Source organism: Doryrhamphus excisus, chromosome 4 (assembly GCF_030265055.1).
Source record: "Doryrhamphus excisus isolate RoL2022-K1 chromosome 4, RoL_Dexc_1.0, whole genome shotgun sequence".
Classification (NCBI taxonomy): domain Eukaryota; kingdom Metazoa; phylum Chordata; class Actinopteri; order Syngnathiformes; family Syngnathidae; genus Doryrhamphus; species Doryrhamphus excisus.
In genome coordinates this window covers 22,244,238-22,262,668 of record NC_080469.1, presented here as the reverse complement: position 1 = coordinate 22,262,668, position 18,431 = coordinate 22,244,238, and the positions used below count along the sequence as shown (strand labels likewise).

Below are 18,431 nucleotides of genomic sequence, written 5' to 3'. Positions count from 1 at the left end.
GTTGTTGCTAACGACTTGTCCATAATTACCTTGCACTTTGCTATATATGCTACATTACAGAAAAATGTCAATCACATCACAATCACACGCACACCGGAACAGATTTTAATAGTCCCGGCTTAAGGGTCTGCTATCAATCAGCCGCTCACCCATAACTGGTATTGTATTAATACACCGAGGCGCCATTGATCACAGGCACACTTCTAACAAACACAAATATGCATGTGCTTTCACTGTTGTTGCCCATCAATCATGAACACTTTCAATAATGCTTCCTTCCAACACATGTAAATGTGAGTCACTACATTCCCCAGCCTGAGGATGTTGATTGCTTTTTATGCGTTCTGGGACTTTAGCGCACCGCGAGCGGGGGGGGGGGACTTGTACCGTGTGTACTGTACACGCAGGCGACGATGCATTCGGAGACTCATTCATTCTCTGTTGCTGTCACGCTGCATTGTTCACTTCTGTAACTTTGCATAGTCCCACACAATTTATTGTCAGTGCTGTCTGTTATTCGCTTTTCGCATCGCTGCCTGACCACCGTGCAGCGGCTCTGAATGCTCACTCGGATGGGAACATTCATTCATTCATTTTCTACCGCTTTTTCCTCAGGAGGGTCGCGGGGGTGCTGGAGCCTATCCCAGCTGTCTTTGGGCGAGAGGCGGGGTACACCCTGGACTGGTGGCCAGCCAATCACAGGGCACATATACTAGACAAACAACCATTCACACTCACATTCATACCTATGGACAATTTGGAGTCGCTAATTAACCTAGCATGTTTTTGGAATGTGGGAGGAAACCGGAGTACCCGGAGAAAACCCACGCATGCACGGGGAGAACGTGCAAACTCCACACAGAGATGACCGAGGGTGGAATTGAACCCTGGTCTTCTAGCTGTGAGGTCGGTGCGCTAACCACTCGACCACGATGCCGCCAAAAAGAGGTTGTTTTACATCAAAATAACAATTTATTCATTCATTCATTTTCTACCACTTATCCTCATGAGGGGGTGCTGGAGCCTATCCCAGCCGACTTCGGCGAGAGGCGGGGTACACCCTGGACTGGTGTCCAGCCAATCATAGGGCACATAAAGACAAACAACCATTCACACTCACATTCATACCTATGGACAATTTGGAGTCGCTAATTAACTTAGCATGTTTTTGGAATGTGGGAGGAAACCGGAGTACCCGGAGAAAACCCACGCATGCACGGGGAGAACGTGCAAACTCCACACAGAGATGACCGAGGGTGGAATTGAACCCTGGTCTCCTAGCTGTGAGGTCTGCATGCTAACCAGTCGACTGCCGTGCCGCCTGCTAGGTTAATTAGCGACTCCAAATTGTCCATAGGTATGAATGTGAGTGTGAATGGTTGTTTGTCTATATGTGGGTGTACCCCACCTCTCCCCCCAAGACTGCTGGGATAAGCAACTAGCAACGCCTGCGACCCTCGTGAGGATAAGCGGTAGAAAATGAATAAACAACAAAATGGCTACCACGGCTTCCCACAATTCAATATATCACATTTTACACCTTCATGAATGTTTTATGCACTAAACACAAACACATTAGTGGGCTCTGAGTCGTTGTGGTGAAGGTTTCTCACTTCCTCCATCGTGAAACCTTACCTCTGTTTTGTTATTAATTAAGAATCCGGTGTGGATCTTCCGGGACCTTATGGTCAACCTCACAGTTTCGGAGTTCAAAACAATTTTCCCCATAGGAAATAATTGGAATTGAAAAAACAGTGGCTATCATAAAATCATTATTAACTGTGCAGGCAATTGTTTACAAGTCCTGTATTGTAGTATTTTTCAACCATTTTAAGAGTTCTCAGAGGTACCACAATAGTGTATTGGATGCTGGAATTCAGAGCGTTTAAAAGTGCTTTTATATTTACGTTTGCTTACATTTCTTTCTTCATCTGGGATAGGCTCCAGCATACCCTCGCGACGCTATAGGATAGGCGGTATAGAAAATAGATGGAGGGATAGGTTGGAGAATTTCATCTCCGACAACTTTTACTTTTCTTTTCTGCAATGAGAGCTTGTTTTCTGGAGTTTTCTTGTAGGTCATTTGGAACTGGCACCAACAGGGCCGGCGCCAGTTGGTGCCAGTTTGCGCCAATGCAATTTGTAGTGGCTCCTAGTGGCGTGCAGTGGCTCAAACTGCCTCCCAATTCTAAAATGTCACCAAATATCACAAACAATCCGCCATTTGGAATCCACTGGAATGTAATGGCACGAGCCAAGTTGCACCAATGTTGCTAGGAGTCCACTACGCCGGTGCCAGTTCACGCCAATGCAATTTGTAGTGGCTCCTAGTGGCGTGCAGTGGCTCAAACTGCCTCCCAACCTCCCAACAAACAAATTGAGTTTGGCGGCAAGAAAATGTCAAAATGTTTCAAATCTTCGTCCAAGTGTCCACCAAGTGGAACCAAATATCACAAACAATCCGCCTATTGGAATCCACTAGAATGTAATGGCACAAGCCAAGTTGTGCCAATGATGCTAGGAGTCCACTACGCCGGTGCCAGTTGGTGTCAGCAGTTGACGCCAATGCAATTTGCTGTGGTGCCTCGTATCGCCAATAAGGTGCCTAGTGGCATGCAGTGGCTCAAACTGCCTCCCAACTAGCTCGTGGTGGCTCGTAACATCGTCAGAAATTGAGTTTGGCGGCAAGAAAATGTCAAAATGTTTCAAATCTTTGTCCAAGTGTCCACCAAGTGGAACCAAATATCACAAACAATTCGCCTATTGGAATCCTTTGGAATTTAATGGCACGAGCCAAGTTGCGCCAATGATGTTAGGAGTCCACTACACCGGTGCCAGTTGGTGCCAGTTAGTGTCAGCAGTTCACTCTAATGCAATTTGCTGTGGCACCCAGTGTCGCCAATAAGGTGCCTAGTGGCATGCAATGGCTCAAACTGCCTCCCAACTGGCTCGTGGTGGCCCGTAACATTGCAGAAATTGAGTTTGGCGGCAAGAAAATTCCAAAATGTTTAAAATCTTTGTCCAAGTGGAACCAAATATCACAAACAATTCGCCTTTTGGAATCCACTGGAATGTAATGGCACGAGCCAAGTTGCGGCAATGATGCCAGGAGTCCACTGGGCCGTGCCAGTTGGTGCCAGTTGGTGCCAGTTGGTGCCAGTTGGTGCCAGTTGGTGCCAGTTGGTGCCAGTTGGTGTCAGCAGTTCACGCTAATGCAATTTGCTGTGGCACCCAGTGTCGCCAATAAGGTGCCTAGTGGCATGCAATGGCTCAAACTGCCTCCCAACTGGCTCGTGGTGGCCCGTAACATTGCAGAAATTGAGTTTGGTGGCAAGAAAATTCCAAAATGTTTAAAATCTTCGTCCAAGTGGAACCAAATATCACAAACAATTCGCCTTTTGGAATCCACTGGAATGTAATGGCACGAGCCAAGTTGCGGCAATGATGCCAGGAGTCCACTGGGCCGGTGCCAGTTGGTGCCAGTTTGCGCCAATGCAATTTGCAGTTATTATATGTGTATATAATGAGGTGTATACAAAGGTTAGATTCTTTCCGTTTGAGCAAATAACACGAATGGAATTGGAATATTTGGGTCCATGTATGTATACGTGGCTAATGTATACCCATGTGCTAATGTGTACGATGTCGCACACTCTTTGTGACCATTTTCAGTTTACAAAGTGTTGCAGTGAGTCAGCTTACTTCCCATATTATTCCAGTTCTACTTTCCTTTACTTCAATACAAGCCACTCTTATATTTCCCATATATATACTCAATATTGGGTTTCCAAATATGCTCTGTAATAATACCACGGATCGCATTACAGCCCATAATATTCACGACTCGTGATACCTGATTGGTTGATAACGAAAAGGCGGGGCTATCGTCCGGCTCATTTTCTGGCATCTCAGCGTTCCGGCTACTGCGAGGTCATCGGGTCATTTCCTTTCCCTTCCCCCGGACTTGAACTTTTTTAGCAACGTGTCCTTGTGCTTTGAACCTGTATGTGTAACAGGAGCTTTTGTTTCTATCTATTATTCATGTAGGACAAAAACAGTTGCATATATTTGTCGCGCTCAGATATGTACTTAGCCCCCATCTCGCTGTCTTTTATTTTCCTATATCTTCCATCTTGCTTTTTTTCCCCGCGTTACTGATGTTGTACAACCGCCATGACAGATTTCCTTATTGATGGAAGGGAAGCTGGGAATGTAATCAACATCAACACTCTCTTTACATCCACACACACACAATCTGTGCTGGAGCCTATCCCAGCTGTGTTTGAGCGAGAGGCTGGGTACACCCTGGACTGGTGGCCAGCCAATCACAGGGCACATATAGACAAACAACCATCCACACTCACATTCATACCTATGGACAATTTGGAGTCGCTAATTAACCTAGCATGTTTTTGGAATGTGGGAGGAAACCGGAGTACTCGGAGAAAACCCAGAGATGGCCGAGGGTGAAATTGAACACGGGTCTCCTAGCTGTGAGGCTTGCATGCTAACCACTCATCCATCGTTCAGCGTGGTTGAAGTTACATTAATTCATTCATCTTCTATTGCTTATCCTCACGAGGGTTGCGGGGGGTGCTGGAGCCTATCCCAGCTGTCTTCGGGCGAGAGGCGGGGTACACCCTGGACTGGTGGCCAGCCAATCACAGGGCACATATAGACAAACAACCATTCACACTCACATTCATACCTATGGACAATTTGGAGTCGCTAATTAACCTAGCATGTTTTTGGAATGTGGGAGGAAACCGGAGTACCCGGAGAAAACCCACGCATGCACGGGGAGAACATGCAAACTCCACACAGAGATGGCCAAGGGTGTAATCGAACCCCGGTCTCCTAGTTGTGCGGTCGGCGCGCTAACCACTCCACCGCCGTGCCGCCAAAAAGAGGTTGTTTTTACATCAAAATAACAATTCATTCATTCATTTTCTATCACTTATCCTAATGAGGGGGTGCTGGAGCCTATCCCAGCCGACTTCGGGCGAGAGGCGGGGTACACCCTGGACTGGTGGCCAGCCAATCACAGGACACACATAGACAAACAACCATTCACACTCACATTCATACCTATGGACAATTTGGAGTCGCTAATTAACCTAGCATGTTTTTGGAATGCGGGAGGAAACCGGAGTACCCGGAGAAAACGGGGAGAACATGCAAACTCCACACAGAGATGGCCGAGGGTGGAATCGAACCCTGGTCTCCTAGTTGTGAGGTCGGCACGCTAACCACTAGACCGCCGTGCCGCCGTTTTCCCATTCATCAGTTCAATAAAATGCTAATGTGTGTGTTTTCTCTCTTTGTGTGTGTGTGTCAGACCCTGAAAGAGGCCAGTGAAAACGCCCGCAAGGATTTCCACCGCGAGGCCGAGCTGCTGACCAACCTTCAGCACGAACACATCGTCACCTTCTACGGCGTTTGCGTGGAGAGCGACCCGCTCATCATGGTGTTTGAGTACATGAAACACGGAGACCTCAACAAGTTCCTCAGGCAGGGATTTTACTACTTTCAGTTTATTACTGCAGAATCTGGTATAGAGGAAATTATACAATAGAAACTATTGGGTATTATTATGATATCTGATTTAGACCTGTCAAAAACAATGCCTTAATGGCGGGAACTAATTTAAACAGTACCAGTACCGGGGGTGCTGGAGCCTATCCCAGCTATTTTGTTTTGTTTTTCAAAATGTTATGACTTTTAAGCAGCTTTTTAATATTTTGACATTCATTCATTCTTTCATTCATTTTCTACCGCTTATCCTCGTGAAGGTCGCGGGGGTGCTGGAGCCTATCCCAGCTATTTTGTTTTGTTTCTTATAATGTTATGACTTTTAAGCAGCTTTTTAATATTTTGACATTCATTCATTCATTTTCTACCGTTTATCCTCACAAGGGTCGCGGGAGTGCTGGAGCCTATCCCAGCTATTTTGTTTTGTTTTTCAAAATGTTATGACTTTTAAGCAGCTTTTTAATATTTTGACATTCATTCATTCTTTCATTCATTTTCTACCGCTTATCCTCGTGAAGGTCGCGGGGGTGCTGGAGCCTATCCCAGCTATTTTGTTTTGTTTCTTATAATGTTATGACTTTTAAGCAGCTTTTTAATATTTTGACATTCATTCATTCATTTTCTACCGTTTATCCTCACAAGGGTCGCGGGAGTGCTGGAGCCTATCCCAGCTATTTTGTTTTGTTTTTCAAAATGTTATGACTTTTAAGCAGCTTTTTAATATTTTGACATTCATTCATTCATTCATTCATTCATTTTCTACCGCTTATCCTCATGAAGGTCACGGGGGTGCTGGAGCCTATCCCAGCTATTTTGTTTTGTTTCTTATAATGTTATGACTTTTAAGCAGCTTTTTAATATTTTGACATTCATTCATTCATTTTCTACCGTTTATCCTCACAAGGGTCGTGGGAGTGCTGGAGCCTATCCCAGCTATTTTGTTTTGTTTTTCAAAATGTTATGACTTTTAAGCAGCTTTTTAATATTTTGACATTCATTCATTCTTTCATTCATTTTCTACCGCTTATCCTCATGAAAGTCGCGGGGGTGCTGGAGCCTATCCCAGCTATTTTGTTTTGTTTCTTATAATGTTTTGACTTTTAAGCAGCTTTCTTTATGTTTTGACATTCATTCATTCATTTTCTACCGCTTATCCTCATGAGGGTCGCGGGGGTGCTGGATCCTATCCCAGCTATTTTGTTTTGTTTCTTATAATGTTATGACTTTTAAGCAGCTTTCTTAATGTTTTGACATTCATTCATTCATTTTCTACCGCTTATCCTCACAAGAGTAGCGGGGGTGCTGGAGCCTATCCCAGCTATGTTGTTTTGTTTCTCATAATGTTATGACTTTTAAGCAGCTTTTTTAATTCCAATTTAGTGGTATTGAAGGAGAAATGGCCTTTTGAGGATATTTTTTCTTTCTAAAAGCCTTCTCTGGCAGATTCCAATTTGATGGTTATTGGACTGCACTCGACAGTAACAACCTTCACATGGGCCAAGAATCATCCCATGTCTTGACGAGTAGCCAAACGGATCCTTCGGCTCGGGGCCCAGTGACATTTTTGGGGTCTTTTTCTTCTCCAATCATCAGAATCTTTTAAGAAGTTAAAAATTAGCCTCAGCAGCAAGGGAAAGACCTTGTTTATGCAGCTCAACAATCTTGATGAAGGAACCGTGTTCATTTTGAAGGCTGTGGTCTTAAACTGCCGATCAGCTGACCAACAGTCCATTTGTGTGCAGTTTTAGCTTAATCATTTGGAGCTGTTAACATCTGCATAAGAGCGAAATGGGTATATTTCACAGACATAATTGAAAACAGCAATTAATCATCCATCCATGGATTTTCTATGGTGCTTATCCTTACTGGGATGGCAGGTATGCTGGAGCCTATCCCAGCTGACTTTGTGCGAGAAGCGACCAGTGCAGGGCAGCCAATCACACGGCATGCAATTAATTCAAATGTGAACTATGATTAATCTGGGTAAAAGGCTTTTATCATTTGACAGCCCAGATCTTATATATATATATGCTTAGATATATGCATGTAGTATGTATATATGTATGTACATATGTATGTATGTGCATATGTGTATGTGTGTATATGTATGTATGTATATGTATGTATGTATGTACGTATGTATGTATGTGCGTATGTATGTATGTACGTAGGTACGTATGTTTGTATGTACGTACGTTTGTATGTACGTACGTTTGTATGTACGTACGTACGTATGTATGTATGTATGTATGTACGTATGTATGTACGTATGTATGTACGTATGTATGTACATGCGCATGTACGTACGTACGCATGTACGTACATACGTAAGTACGTACGTATGTACGTAAGTATGTATGTACATACGTATGTAAGTATGTACGTACGGACGTACGTACGTATGTACATATTTATATATATACATGTGTGTTTTCCACTGTAGACCAAACTAACTAGTTCCGTCTATGTATGTATGTATGCATGTGTATGTATGTGTATATACGTATATACGTATATGGTATGTGTATGTACATATGTATATACATGTGTGTTTTACACTGCAGACCAAACTAACCAGTTCCGTCTATGTGTTCCCTCCTTCAGGGCTCATGGTCCAGATGCAGTTCTCATGGCGGAAGGCCAGACCACCAGACCTGTGGAGCTGACTCAGTCACAGATGCTGCACATTGCCCAGCAGATCGCGTCGGGAATGGTCTACTTGGCATCACAGCACTTTGTGCACCGTGACCTGGCCACCAGGTACAATGACCACATTAAGCGTGATCTTAATCCTTAGTACTTGTTTGCCGTACAGCTCAGACGGTCACCATATGATATGGAAAAGCTATTCTGTTACTGACAAACTTGTGAAAGTCAAGCCTATACTAGGATTATTTCTTCTTCAACAGAAACTGCCTGGTGGGTGAGAACCTGCTGGTGAAGATCGGAGACTTTGGCATGTCCAGAGACGTCTACAGCACTGACTACTACAGGGTATGTGTATGTGTCCAACTTTTTCTCTTTTGATGGGGGGAGGGGGGTGGGGGCTTCCTAACCTCCCTTCCTTTTGCATGAAACCTCCATGTAAAGTTTTTTTTTAATCATACAAGACTTATGGACTTTTAGTTGCCCGTGTATATATTTTGTATTTAGTTTGTATGTATGTACGTATGTATGTATGTACGCATGTACGTACGTATGTATGTACGTTTGTATGTATGTATGTAAGTATGTACGTACGTACGTATGTATGTACGTACGTATGTACGTATGTACGTATGTATGTACGTACGTACGTATGTACGTATGTATGTATGTAGTATGTACGTACGTATGTATGTACGTACGTATGTATGTATGTACGTACGTATGTATGTATGTATGTGCGTTTTTATGTATGTATGTAAGCATGTACGTATGTACGTATGTATGTATGTATGTATGTACGTACGTATGTATGTATGTACGTACGTATGTATGTATGTACGTATGTATGTACGTTTGTATGTACGTACGTGTATATACTATATATATATATATATATGTACATGTGTGTTTTACACTGTAGACCAAGCTAACTAGTTCCGTCTATGTATGTATGTATGTATATATATATATGTGTGTGTGTGTATATATGTGTATATATGTATGTGTGTGTGTATATATATATATATATATATATATATATATATATATATATATATATATATATATATATATATATATATATATATATATATATATATATATATTTACAAATTTCAGGTCATTCCAATTTTCGGGGTTTAACAACAGTTTTGCACCATGTTGTGAATTTGTCTGAAAAATAATAACACGGGTAACACTGGTGGGGTTCATTTTATGACAAATTTCCCCCCCTTTTTGTGTGCAGTGATTCAGGAGTAGATTTTTTTTTTTCCCGTATACAGTAACTATACACCTCATTGGATTCGGACCATTTCCCAAAACGGTCATGAAAAAGGTGTGCAAATATGAAGATTTCCGGTCTGATTTTCTTTTGTAGTCTGTGACGGCACACTAGCGTCCCTGCCTGCCTTTCTTCAATAGCGCTAAGTGTGCTGAGGCTGTCGCTATGGTAACACACAAAGGCTGTGCCAGTGAGCCCCTTCTGAGTTGTATCCAACGTTTCTCGGGAAGAAAAGTAATCAGGGAACTTGTGTTTAGTATGCTTGGAGCAGCGCTGGAGACGGATAGAGAGGCGGCGTGGGGGGGGGGGTGTGAGGGGGGCGGATGAGGGGGCTAGGATGGTAATGTGGGAGATGCTGGAGGAGGGCAAAGTGTTGGACGCCGGAGGGGAAGCAAACAAGAAACAAATATACACCAGCAGAGAGAGGAGTCAGTGATGGAGGGATAAAGAATGAGACTGGGGCAGTGTAAAAGAAACAAAACAGGCGGGGGTGGGGGCGGGGGGCGGGGGGGTGACACAAGAAGGATGACGGCAATAAGACAAGTGCAAGAATGTAGCCGTGCTTCAGCATCCAAGACAGACGTAGTGCTGTGTGTGGGTAAGCGTGTTCAGTCATGCTCTTACGTCAGTCAGGAGCAAAGATGAGTCATAAGGGAAACCGCCCCCCCCACCCCCCGCCCCCCCTCTCCCCGTCCGTACACCTCAAATCTGTGTGTACGTGGGAGGAAATAGAATCCAAAGCGTGTTGGACTGACGAGGCTGTTTTAACGTCACAGCTTCCGCTAGCACAAAAGAAGCTGGCAGACGCTTTGGTAGCGAGGCAGGATGACTCCCATCCTCCTCCCATCCTCCTCCCATCCTCCTCCTGGTTGGTCTCCCACTCCAAGCCCGCCTTTTTTTTTTTTTAGTCAGGTGCTCCTACAATGCCAACATTAGATTAATAAATAAAAGTATGCATTGCGCAATGTTTCAGTGTTGAACACATTATTAGAGAGAGGGGTCTCAAACTCACGGGACGCTAGTTTGAGGCCCCCGCCTTGATATGAAAATTAATTTCTTAATTTGTTTCATTTGTTTTTTGATTTGCTTATTTATTTTTCCATCTTATTTTGTATTGAAAAATAAAAATGAACATTAAACATTTATTTAATAATTTAATAATTAATAAAAATGAATTTGTTAATTTGTATCATTTGTTTTTTGATTTGCTTATTTATTTTTCCAACTTATTTTGTGTCGAAAAATAAAAAATAACATTAAACGTTTATTTAATAATTTAATAATAAATAACAATTAATTTGTTAATTTGTTTCATTTTTTTCTTTGCTTATTTATTTTTCCATCTTATTTTGTGTCAAAAAAATAAAAATGAACATTAAACATTTATTTAATAATTTAATAATACATAAAAATTAATTAGTTAATTTGTTTCATTTGTTTTTTGATTTGCTTATTTATTTTTCCATCTTATTTATTTTCCAACATTAAATTATTATAAATTCATTCATTCATTCATTTTCTACCGCTTTTTCCTCACGAGGGTCGCGGGGGGTGCTGGAGCCTATCCCAGCTGTCTTCGGGCGTAAGCCCCATGCACGGGGAGAACATGCAAACTCCACACAGAGATGCCCGAGGGTGGAATTGAACCCTGGTCTGCTAGCTGTGAGGTTATATATAAAATAATTTAATAATACATAAAAATTAATTAGTTAATTTTTTTCATTTGTTTTTTGATTTACTTATTTATTTTTCCATCTTATTTATTTTCCAACATTAAATTATTATAAACTATTATAAATTATGATAAAAAAAATTATTATTAAATTATTTAATAAATGTTTAATGTTAATTTTTATTTTTCGACTAAAAATAAGATGGATAAATAAATAAGCAAATCAAAAACAAATGAAACAAATTAACTAATTAATTTTTATTTATTATTAAATTATTAAATAAATGTTTAATGTAATAATAATGATTAACTTCTGTAAAGCATTTTCGTAGTTTGAGCACAGAGAACCTGTTTCAATCTTCTTAAAACAAAAGTTTTTGTCATTATTAGAGCCCTGTAGATATGAACTAACACCCCTACAGTCACCGTTACGCTCCTATTACCTGATATAGTAATAATAATAATAATATTAATACATTTTATTTGGCTGGCACGGCGGACGAGTGGTTAGCGCGCAGACCTCACAGCTACGAGACCAGGGTTCGATTCCACCCTCGGCCATCTCTTTGTGGAGTTTGCATGTTCTCCCTGTGCATGCGTGGGTTTTCTCCGGGTACTCCGGTTTCCTCCCACATTCCAAAAACATGCTAGGTTAATTAGCGACTCCAAATTGTCCATAGGTATGAATGTGAGTGTGAAAATATCGGTTGATATCTGTATCTGATATTTTGAAAACCACTACTTTAAAATATGCTGTATACAACATATATGTGGCTGCACGGGAGGTCGAGTGGTTAGCGCGTCGACCTCACAGTTAGGAGACCAGGGTTCAATTCCACCCTTTTTTGGAATGTGGGAAGAAACCGGAGTACCCGGAGAAAACCCACACATGCACGCGGAGAACATGCAAACTCCACACAGAGATGGCCGAGGGTGGAATTGAACCCTAGTCTCCTAGCTGTGAGGTCTGCGCGCTAACCACTAGACCACCGTGCTATGTCTGCTTTGGTTGTGTTGCCTGTTCCTGGTAACAAAGCAAAAACATACGTTTTTTTTTTTTTTAACAAGGCAAAGAAACATTATTGTAATGGAGACTGGAAGGAGAACTGCAACACTTATCCCTTCAGAATAAGGGCGCGTATGCACAGAGCTTGTAATGCTGTCAAACACATGACACATTCACAACACGGGAACACTTAAGCGTGTGTATTTACACATGTTAAGCAATCGTTTTACAAAGCTTAAAGAGTTTTGTAACTAATTGCGTTTGCCTTCTTTGTGATAATCGCTTTTTAATTGGTTTTATTTTTTTTTTCTTCACCTCATTCAATGATAGAGATTTACACTCATTAAGATTGTGGATTTAATCTTCTGACGGCTGCTACATAAAATATACAGGATATGTTTTTTTTTTTCCCATTCCGGTTTGTGTAAAGAATAATCAGAATATTAATTGAGTGCGTCTAAGTCAGCGAGGAGAGAGATCCCTCCCAGCACACACACACACAAAAAAAAGATTCACTAGTTTTTGTTCCCATGGCAACACAGAGTGCAATTAAGGTTCCAGTGTATCAAGGAGTGGGTGGAGTTAGTCACATAAGCCCCACCTACACTACACATCATTTCGCTCTCTTTTTTGACTGGCCTAGTTGCCATGGATACGGCAGCCTCCAGGTGGTCACCACAGAACAACCTCTTCTGCTTTATTTGACCCACTCCCCCCCCCCAATCCACCCCCCCACCCCTTCCGCTATCTTTTTTTTTTCTTTTTAGTCACTCTTGGAACACTTAGGCAGTCAGGTTGAAAGCATGCATATTTATAAGGGAGGGAGAGAGCATGAGAAGGTGATGAGGGGAAGACGGGGACGGTAGAAATGATAGATGGATCCACTACAGGCGTCATTATTCCTCGTTTTTTGGACAAATAAAAAGACGGAGGTAGAAATGAATGCACGTTTCTGCTTGTAGGAGGATTGGAGTTCTAACTTGTGGGTCTATCTATCTATCGATCAAAAATATAATAGCAAAGCAAGCAAAATATTTTTGCATTATATTTTGCTTGCTTTGATATTATATTTTTTATATTTTTGCTCTTTATTTTATTTATTTATATTATATATAATTTATTTTTATTTATATTTTATTTGTATTTATTTTATTCATATTTTATTTTTATTCATATTTTATTTTTATTCATATTTTATTTTTATTTATATTTTATTTTTATTTATATTTTATTAATTATTATTTTTTATTTATTTATTTTTTTTATTTATTTCATAGTACCATTCCCTTATTCTCCATGCCCCAGTGTTTTCCTGGGAATTTCTCTTGGAGATAAATAAAGTATCTATCTGCCTGTCCGTCTATCCCACCTACCCGTCTATCCCAACTTCCCGTCTAGCCCACCTACCCGTCTATCCCACCTACCCGTCTATCCCATCTACCCCGTCAATCCTACCTACCCGTCTATCCCAACTTCCCGTCTATCCTACCTACCCGTCTATCCCAACTTCCCGTCTAGCCCACCTACCCGTCTATCCCACCTACCCGTCTATCCCACCTATCCCATCTATCCCACCTACCCCATCTATCCCACCTACCCGTCTATCCCACCTACCCCGTCCATCCCACCTACCCGTCTATCCCACCTATCCCATCTATGCCACCTACCCGTCTATCCCGTCTATCCCACCTACCCGTCTATCCCACCTACCCCATCTATCCCATCTACCCCACCTACCTGTCTCTCCCATCTATCCCACCTACCCGTCTATCCCGTCTATCAAAAGGTTGTACCATGATGCCAGGTTAAGTTGAAATTAAATACTTGGGAAAAGCTGTATTCAAACACTTGGCGGGCCTGATGTGGCCCCCGGGCCGTAGTTTGCCATAAGGGGCGCTACAAAAGGCGCTACTAGGTTAATTAGCGACTCCAAATTGTCCATAGGTATGAATGTGAGTGTGAATGGTTGTTTGTCTATATGTGCCCTGTGATTGGCTGGCCACCAGTCCAGGGTGTACGCCCCAAAGACAGCTGGGATAGGCTCCAGCACCCCCGCGACCCTTGTGAGGATAAACAGTAGAAAATGAACGAATGAATGTTATTTGGCCCGTTCCGCACCCGTCTAAGCGTTTGCCGGAAATCTTGTATGTGCTTTTCGAGTTCTGCTGGTAACATCCATACATCGAAAACAAATGTAACCTCTTCCGTAAGTAACATTAAAACAAGCGGTGGAGCACTTCAGAGGCCGATATTAATATTTCAGACCTTCAGGGGAAATGATCAGCCGTGATGAATAAAACAAAACATCTAATGGGCGCCACCAGTTTGAGACACGTAAGTGAATAAAATGTTATTTGAGAAGAAAGGGGGAGTGAATATCACTTGGTAAGACAATGAACGCATCATGTTAGTGCGGCAACATATTCCATTCCGATTTCTTCCCAAAGAACTTCCCTAACTAAACTCATTCATTTTCTACCGCTTTTTCCTCACAAGCCTATCCCAGCTGTCTTGGGGCGAGAGGCGGGGTACACCCTGGACTGGTGGCCAGCCAATCACAGGGCACATATAGACAAACAACCATTCACACTCACATTCATACCTATGGACAATTTGGAGTCGCCAATTAACCTAGCATGTTTTTGGAATGTGGGAGGAAAAACCGGAGTACCCGGAGAAAACCCACACATGCACAGGGAGAACATGCAAACTCCACACAGAGATGGCCGAGGGTGGAATTGAACCCTGGTCTCCTAGCTGTGAGGCCTGCGCGCTAACCACTAGACCACCGTGCCGCCACTAAACTAACTTTACAAATGTAAACAAATAACACAAATAATAAAAAAACGCACAGGGAGAACATGCAAACTCCAACACAGAGATGGCCGAGAGTGGGATTGAACTCGGGTGTCCTAGCTGTGAGGCGCTAACCACTTGTCCATCGTGCAGCCTGAGAAATATTAATTCCTTCAATCATTAATTTTCTACCGCTTATCCTCACAGGGGTTGCGGGGGTGCTGGAGCCTATCCCAGCTGTCTTCGGGCGAGAGGCGGGGTACACCATGGACTGGTGGCCAGCCAATCACAGGGCACATATAGACAAACAACCATTCACACTCACATTCATACCTATGGACAATTTGGAGTCGCCAATTAACCTAGCATGTTTTTGGAATGTGGGAGGAAACCGGAGTACCCGGAGAAAACCCGGGGCACGGGGGGAACATGCAAACTCCACACAGAGATGGCCGAGGGTGGAATTGAACCCTCGTCTCCTAGCTGTGAGGTCTGCGCGCTAACCATTAAATCGCTGTGCTGCCACTAAACTAACTTTACAAATGTAAACAAATAACACGAGTAATAAAAAACGCCGCATTAAGATGAGAAGCAAAGTGAAACGATAGAAGAAGAAGAAAGGTTCCAGAGATTGGAACCAGCAGCAGATCCCAGACCAAAGTCGATGGCTATCTATGTGACGCTTCACGTTTTATGACGCTATTAAATAAGCCGCTGACTAGCACAGAAACAGGCCAAGTGCGGCTAGCAGGCCATTAATAACGGACATAAACCTCCCAGAATGGACCGTACTATCTGTGGGGCGCGATGGAGCGAGGACGGCCCCCGGGAGATTCATGTTGGCACGACCGCTTCAATTCACTTTTGTGCAGGTTTAAGAACAAGCAAGCGTCTTCATATTGCCTGTCATAAAATAGATAGACTCAGGTCCTTTTTATACATCGGCGCTGTGGATGTGGAATAAAGCAATCCACATGAGAATAAAATATAGATGTTTCAGCTTTAATTTAAGAGGTTTTCCCCGAAAAACATGACATTTACTATTCAGGAATGATAGCCACTTTTATATGCGGAGTACACTGAAACGCCACTGCTCACAGGAGGTTAATTGACCAGGCACGGCCCATTCCCTTGTTACTGCAAGACAAAAGACTCAGATTAAAGTCTAGACTTGATAACATTATGATAATGAGTTGAGATTTAGCAGAAACCAATATGTGCTCCGAGGAAATCGAATGCAAATGAAGACCAAGAGATAGTCTTGGTAGGAACCGTATTTCTAAATTGGATCCAAGGGTGTTCAAAGTACCACATCTTGTTTTTTATAGACTAAAAAAATCTGTCTGGCAAGAGGTGGGGTACACCCTGGACTGGTGGCCAGCCAATCACAGGGCACATATAGACAAACAACCATTCACACTCACATTCATACCTATGGACAATTTGGAGTCGCTAATTAACCTAGCATGTTTTTGGAATGTGGGAGGAAACCGGAGTACCCGGAGAAAACACAGGGAAAACATGCAAACTCCAACACAGAGATGGCCGAGAGTGGGATTGAACTCGGGTGTCCTAGCTGTGAGGCACTAACCACTTGGACGCCATGCAGCCCGAGATATATTCATTCCTTCAATCGTTAATTTTCTACCGCTTATCCTCACAAGGGTTGCAGGGGTGCTGGAGCCTATCCCAGCTGTCTTCAGGCGAGAGGCGGGGTACACCCTGGACTGGTCGCCATCCAATCACAGGGCACATATAGACAAACAACCATTCACACTCACATTCATATCTATGGACAATTTGGAGTCGCTAATTAACCTAGCATGTTTTTGGAATGTGGGACGAAACCGGAGTACCCGGAGAAAACCCACGCATGCACGGGGAAATCATGCAAACTCCACATAGAGATGGGTGGAATTGAACCCTGGTCTCCTATCTGTGAGGTCTGCGTGCTAACCACTCGACTGCCATGCCGCCCTCAATCATTATTAACGACTCATTACTAATCATTGTCATATTATTAGATATTCCACTAATTTGCTTTGCTGCACGTTGGTCGAGTGGTTAGCGCGTAGACCTCACATCTAGGAGACCTGGGTTCAATTCCACCATCGGCCATCTCTATGTGGAGTTTGCATGTTTTCCCCGTGTATGCGTGGGTTTTCTCCGGGTACTCCGGTTTCCTCCCACATTCCAAAAACATGCTAGGTTAATTAGCGACTCCAAATTGTCCATAGGTATGAATGTGAGTTTGAATGGTTGTTTGTCTATATGTGCCCTGTGATTGGCTGGCGCCTCTCGCCCAAAGAGATGGGATAGGCTCCAGCATGAATGAATGAATGAATGACATATAACCTGAAGCTCAGTGTTGACTTTGCAGGATGTGTCAATAAAGTGCAAGAAAAACTCTCCTCCAAAGGCTCGTTTCCTTGTTAGAGTTTAATGAAAAGAGCAAAAGTCCCTCCGAGTTTGTGATTAGTAGCTGATTGCTGCTCTCGGGGAAGTGACTACACTGCTGGATGTCACCAGTGACAATAAATCATAATTGGATTATTATTTTTAAATAGATGAACATCCGGCAACATGGGACGCCGGCGATGCACATGTGATACGACACAGTAGATTTCTGTTGACACGAATGTCCTCTGATGTCTTCAGGAAGACCTCAACCTGAGATTCCTCAACCTAAATTTAGAATACATTTTTTTTGTTTTGTTTGTTTCTTATAGTGTTATTACTTTTTAAAAATATGTGTCAGCTCTATACTGGCAAAATTACATTATTTTTTCCTCATGATCTTAGTTTATTTTCATAACATTGTGACATTTTTCTCTATGAAATATTACTTCTTCCTTTGAATATTTTGACTTTATTGTCATAAAATCACTGATTTTTTTGTCAATTTTTGATATTTTTTTTTGCTATTTAAATTTTTATCTCACAATTATGATTTTATTGCCACAATATTTTGATTTTCATCTCATTTGTCCTCCAATCTAATTTGTTTTATTTCTCATAAATTATTTTTTTTCTTAAATATTAAAGTTTATACAACTAAAATTACATTTTTCTCATAATGTTACATTGTTCTTGTAAAAAATAAATTTTCTTTTAAAATTAAAAATTTTTGCTGTTTTTTCCAACTATTTCAAGTCTGTTCATTAAAATTTTCATCTCACAATTATGACTTTATTGCCACAATATTTAGATTTTAATCTCATTTTTACTGCAATCTTTTTTGTTTTATTTCTCATAAATTATTATTTTCTCTTAAATATTAAACTTTATGCAACTAAAATGACATTTTTTTCTCATAATATTACATTGTTCTTCTTGTAAAAATAAATGGTCTTTTAAAATTTTTAAAATCTTCCAACTATTTTAAGTCTGTTCATTTCAATTTTCATCTCACAATTATGAGTTTATTGCCACAATATTCAGATTTTAATCTAATTTTCCCTGCAATTTAATTAGTTTACTTCTCATCAATTATTTTT

At 41.7% G+C, this 18,431-nt stretch overlaps 1 protein-coding gene across 5 annotated transcripts in view; it reads left to right on the top strand.

The window, feature by feature from the left end:
* Positions 1-18,431, top strand: part of ntrk2a (neurotrophic tyrosine kinase, receptor, type 2a) — a 112,673-nt gene that overhangs the window by 78,841 nt on the left and 15,401 nt on the right. For 4 of the 5 annotated variants that reach the window (XM_058069945.1, XM_058069944.1, XM_058069940.1 and 1 more), the window contains 3 exons: positions 5,339-5,511; positions 8,137-8,292; positions 8,442-8,532. In XM_058069945.1, coding sequence (XP_057925928.1) covers positions 5,339-5,511; positions 8,137-8,292; positions 8,442-8,532 — 420 coding nt within the window. The remainder of the gene's footprint in view (positions 1-5,338; positions 5,512-8,136; positions 8,293-8,441; positions 8,533-18,431) is intronic. The other variant, XM_058069941.1, reaches the window with a different exon arrangement.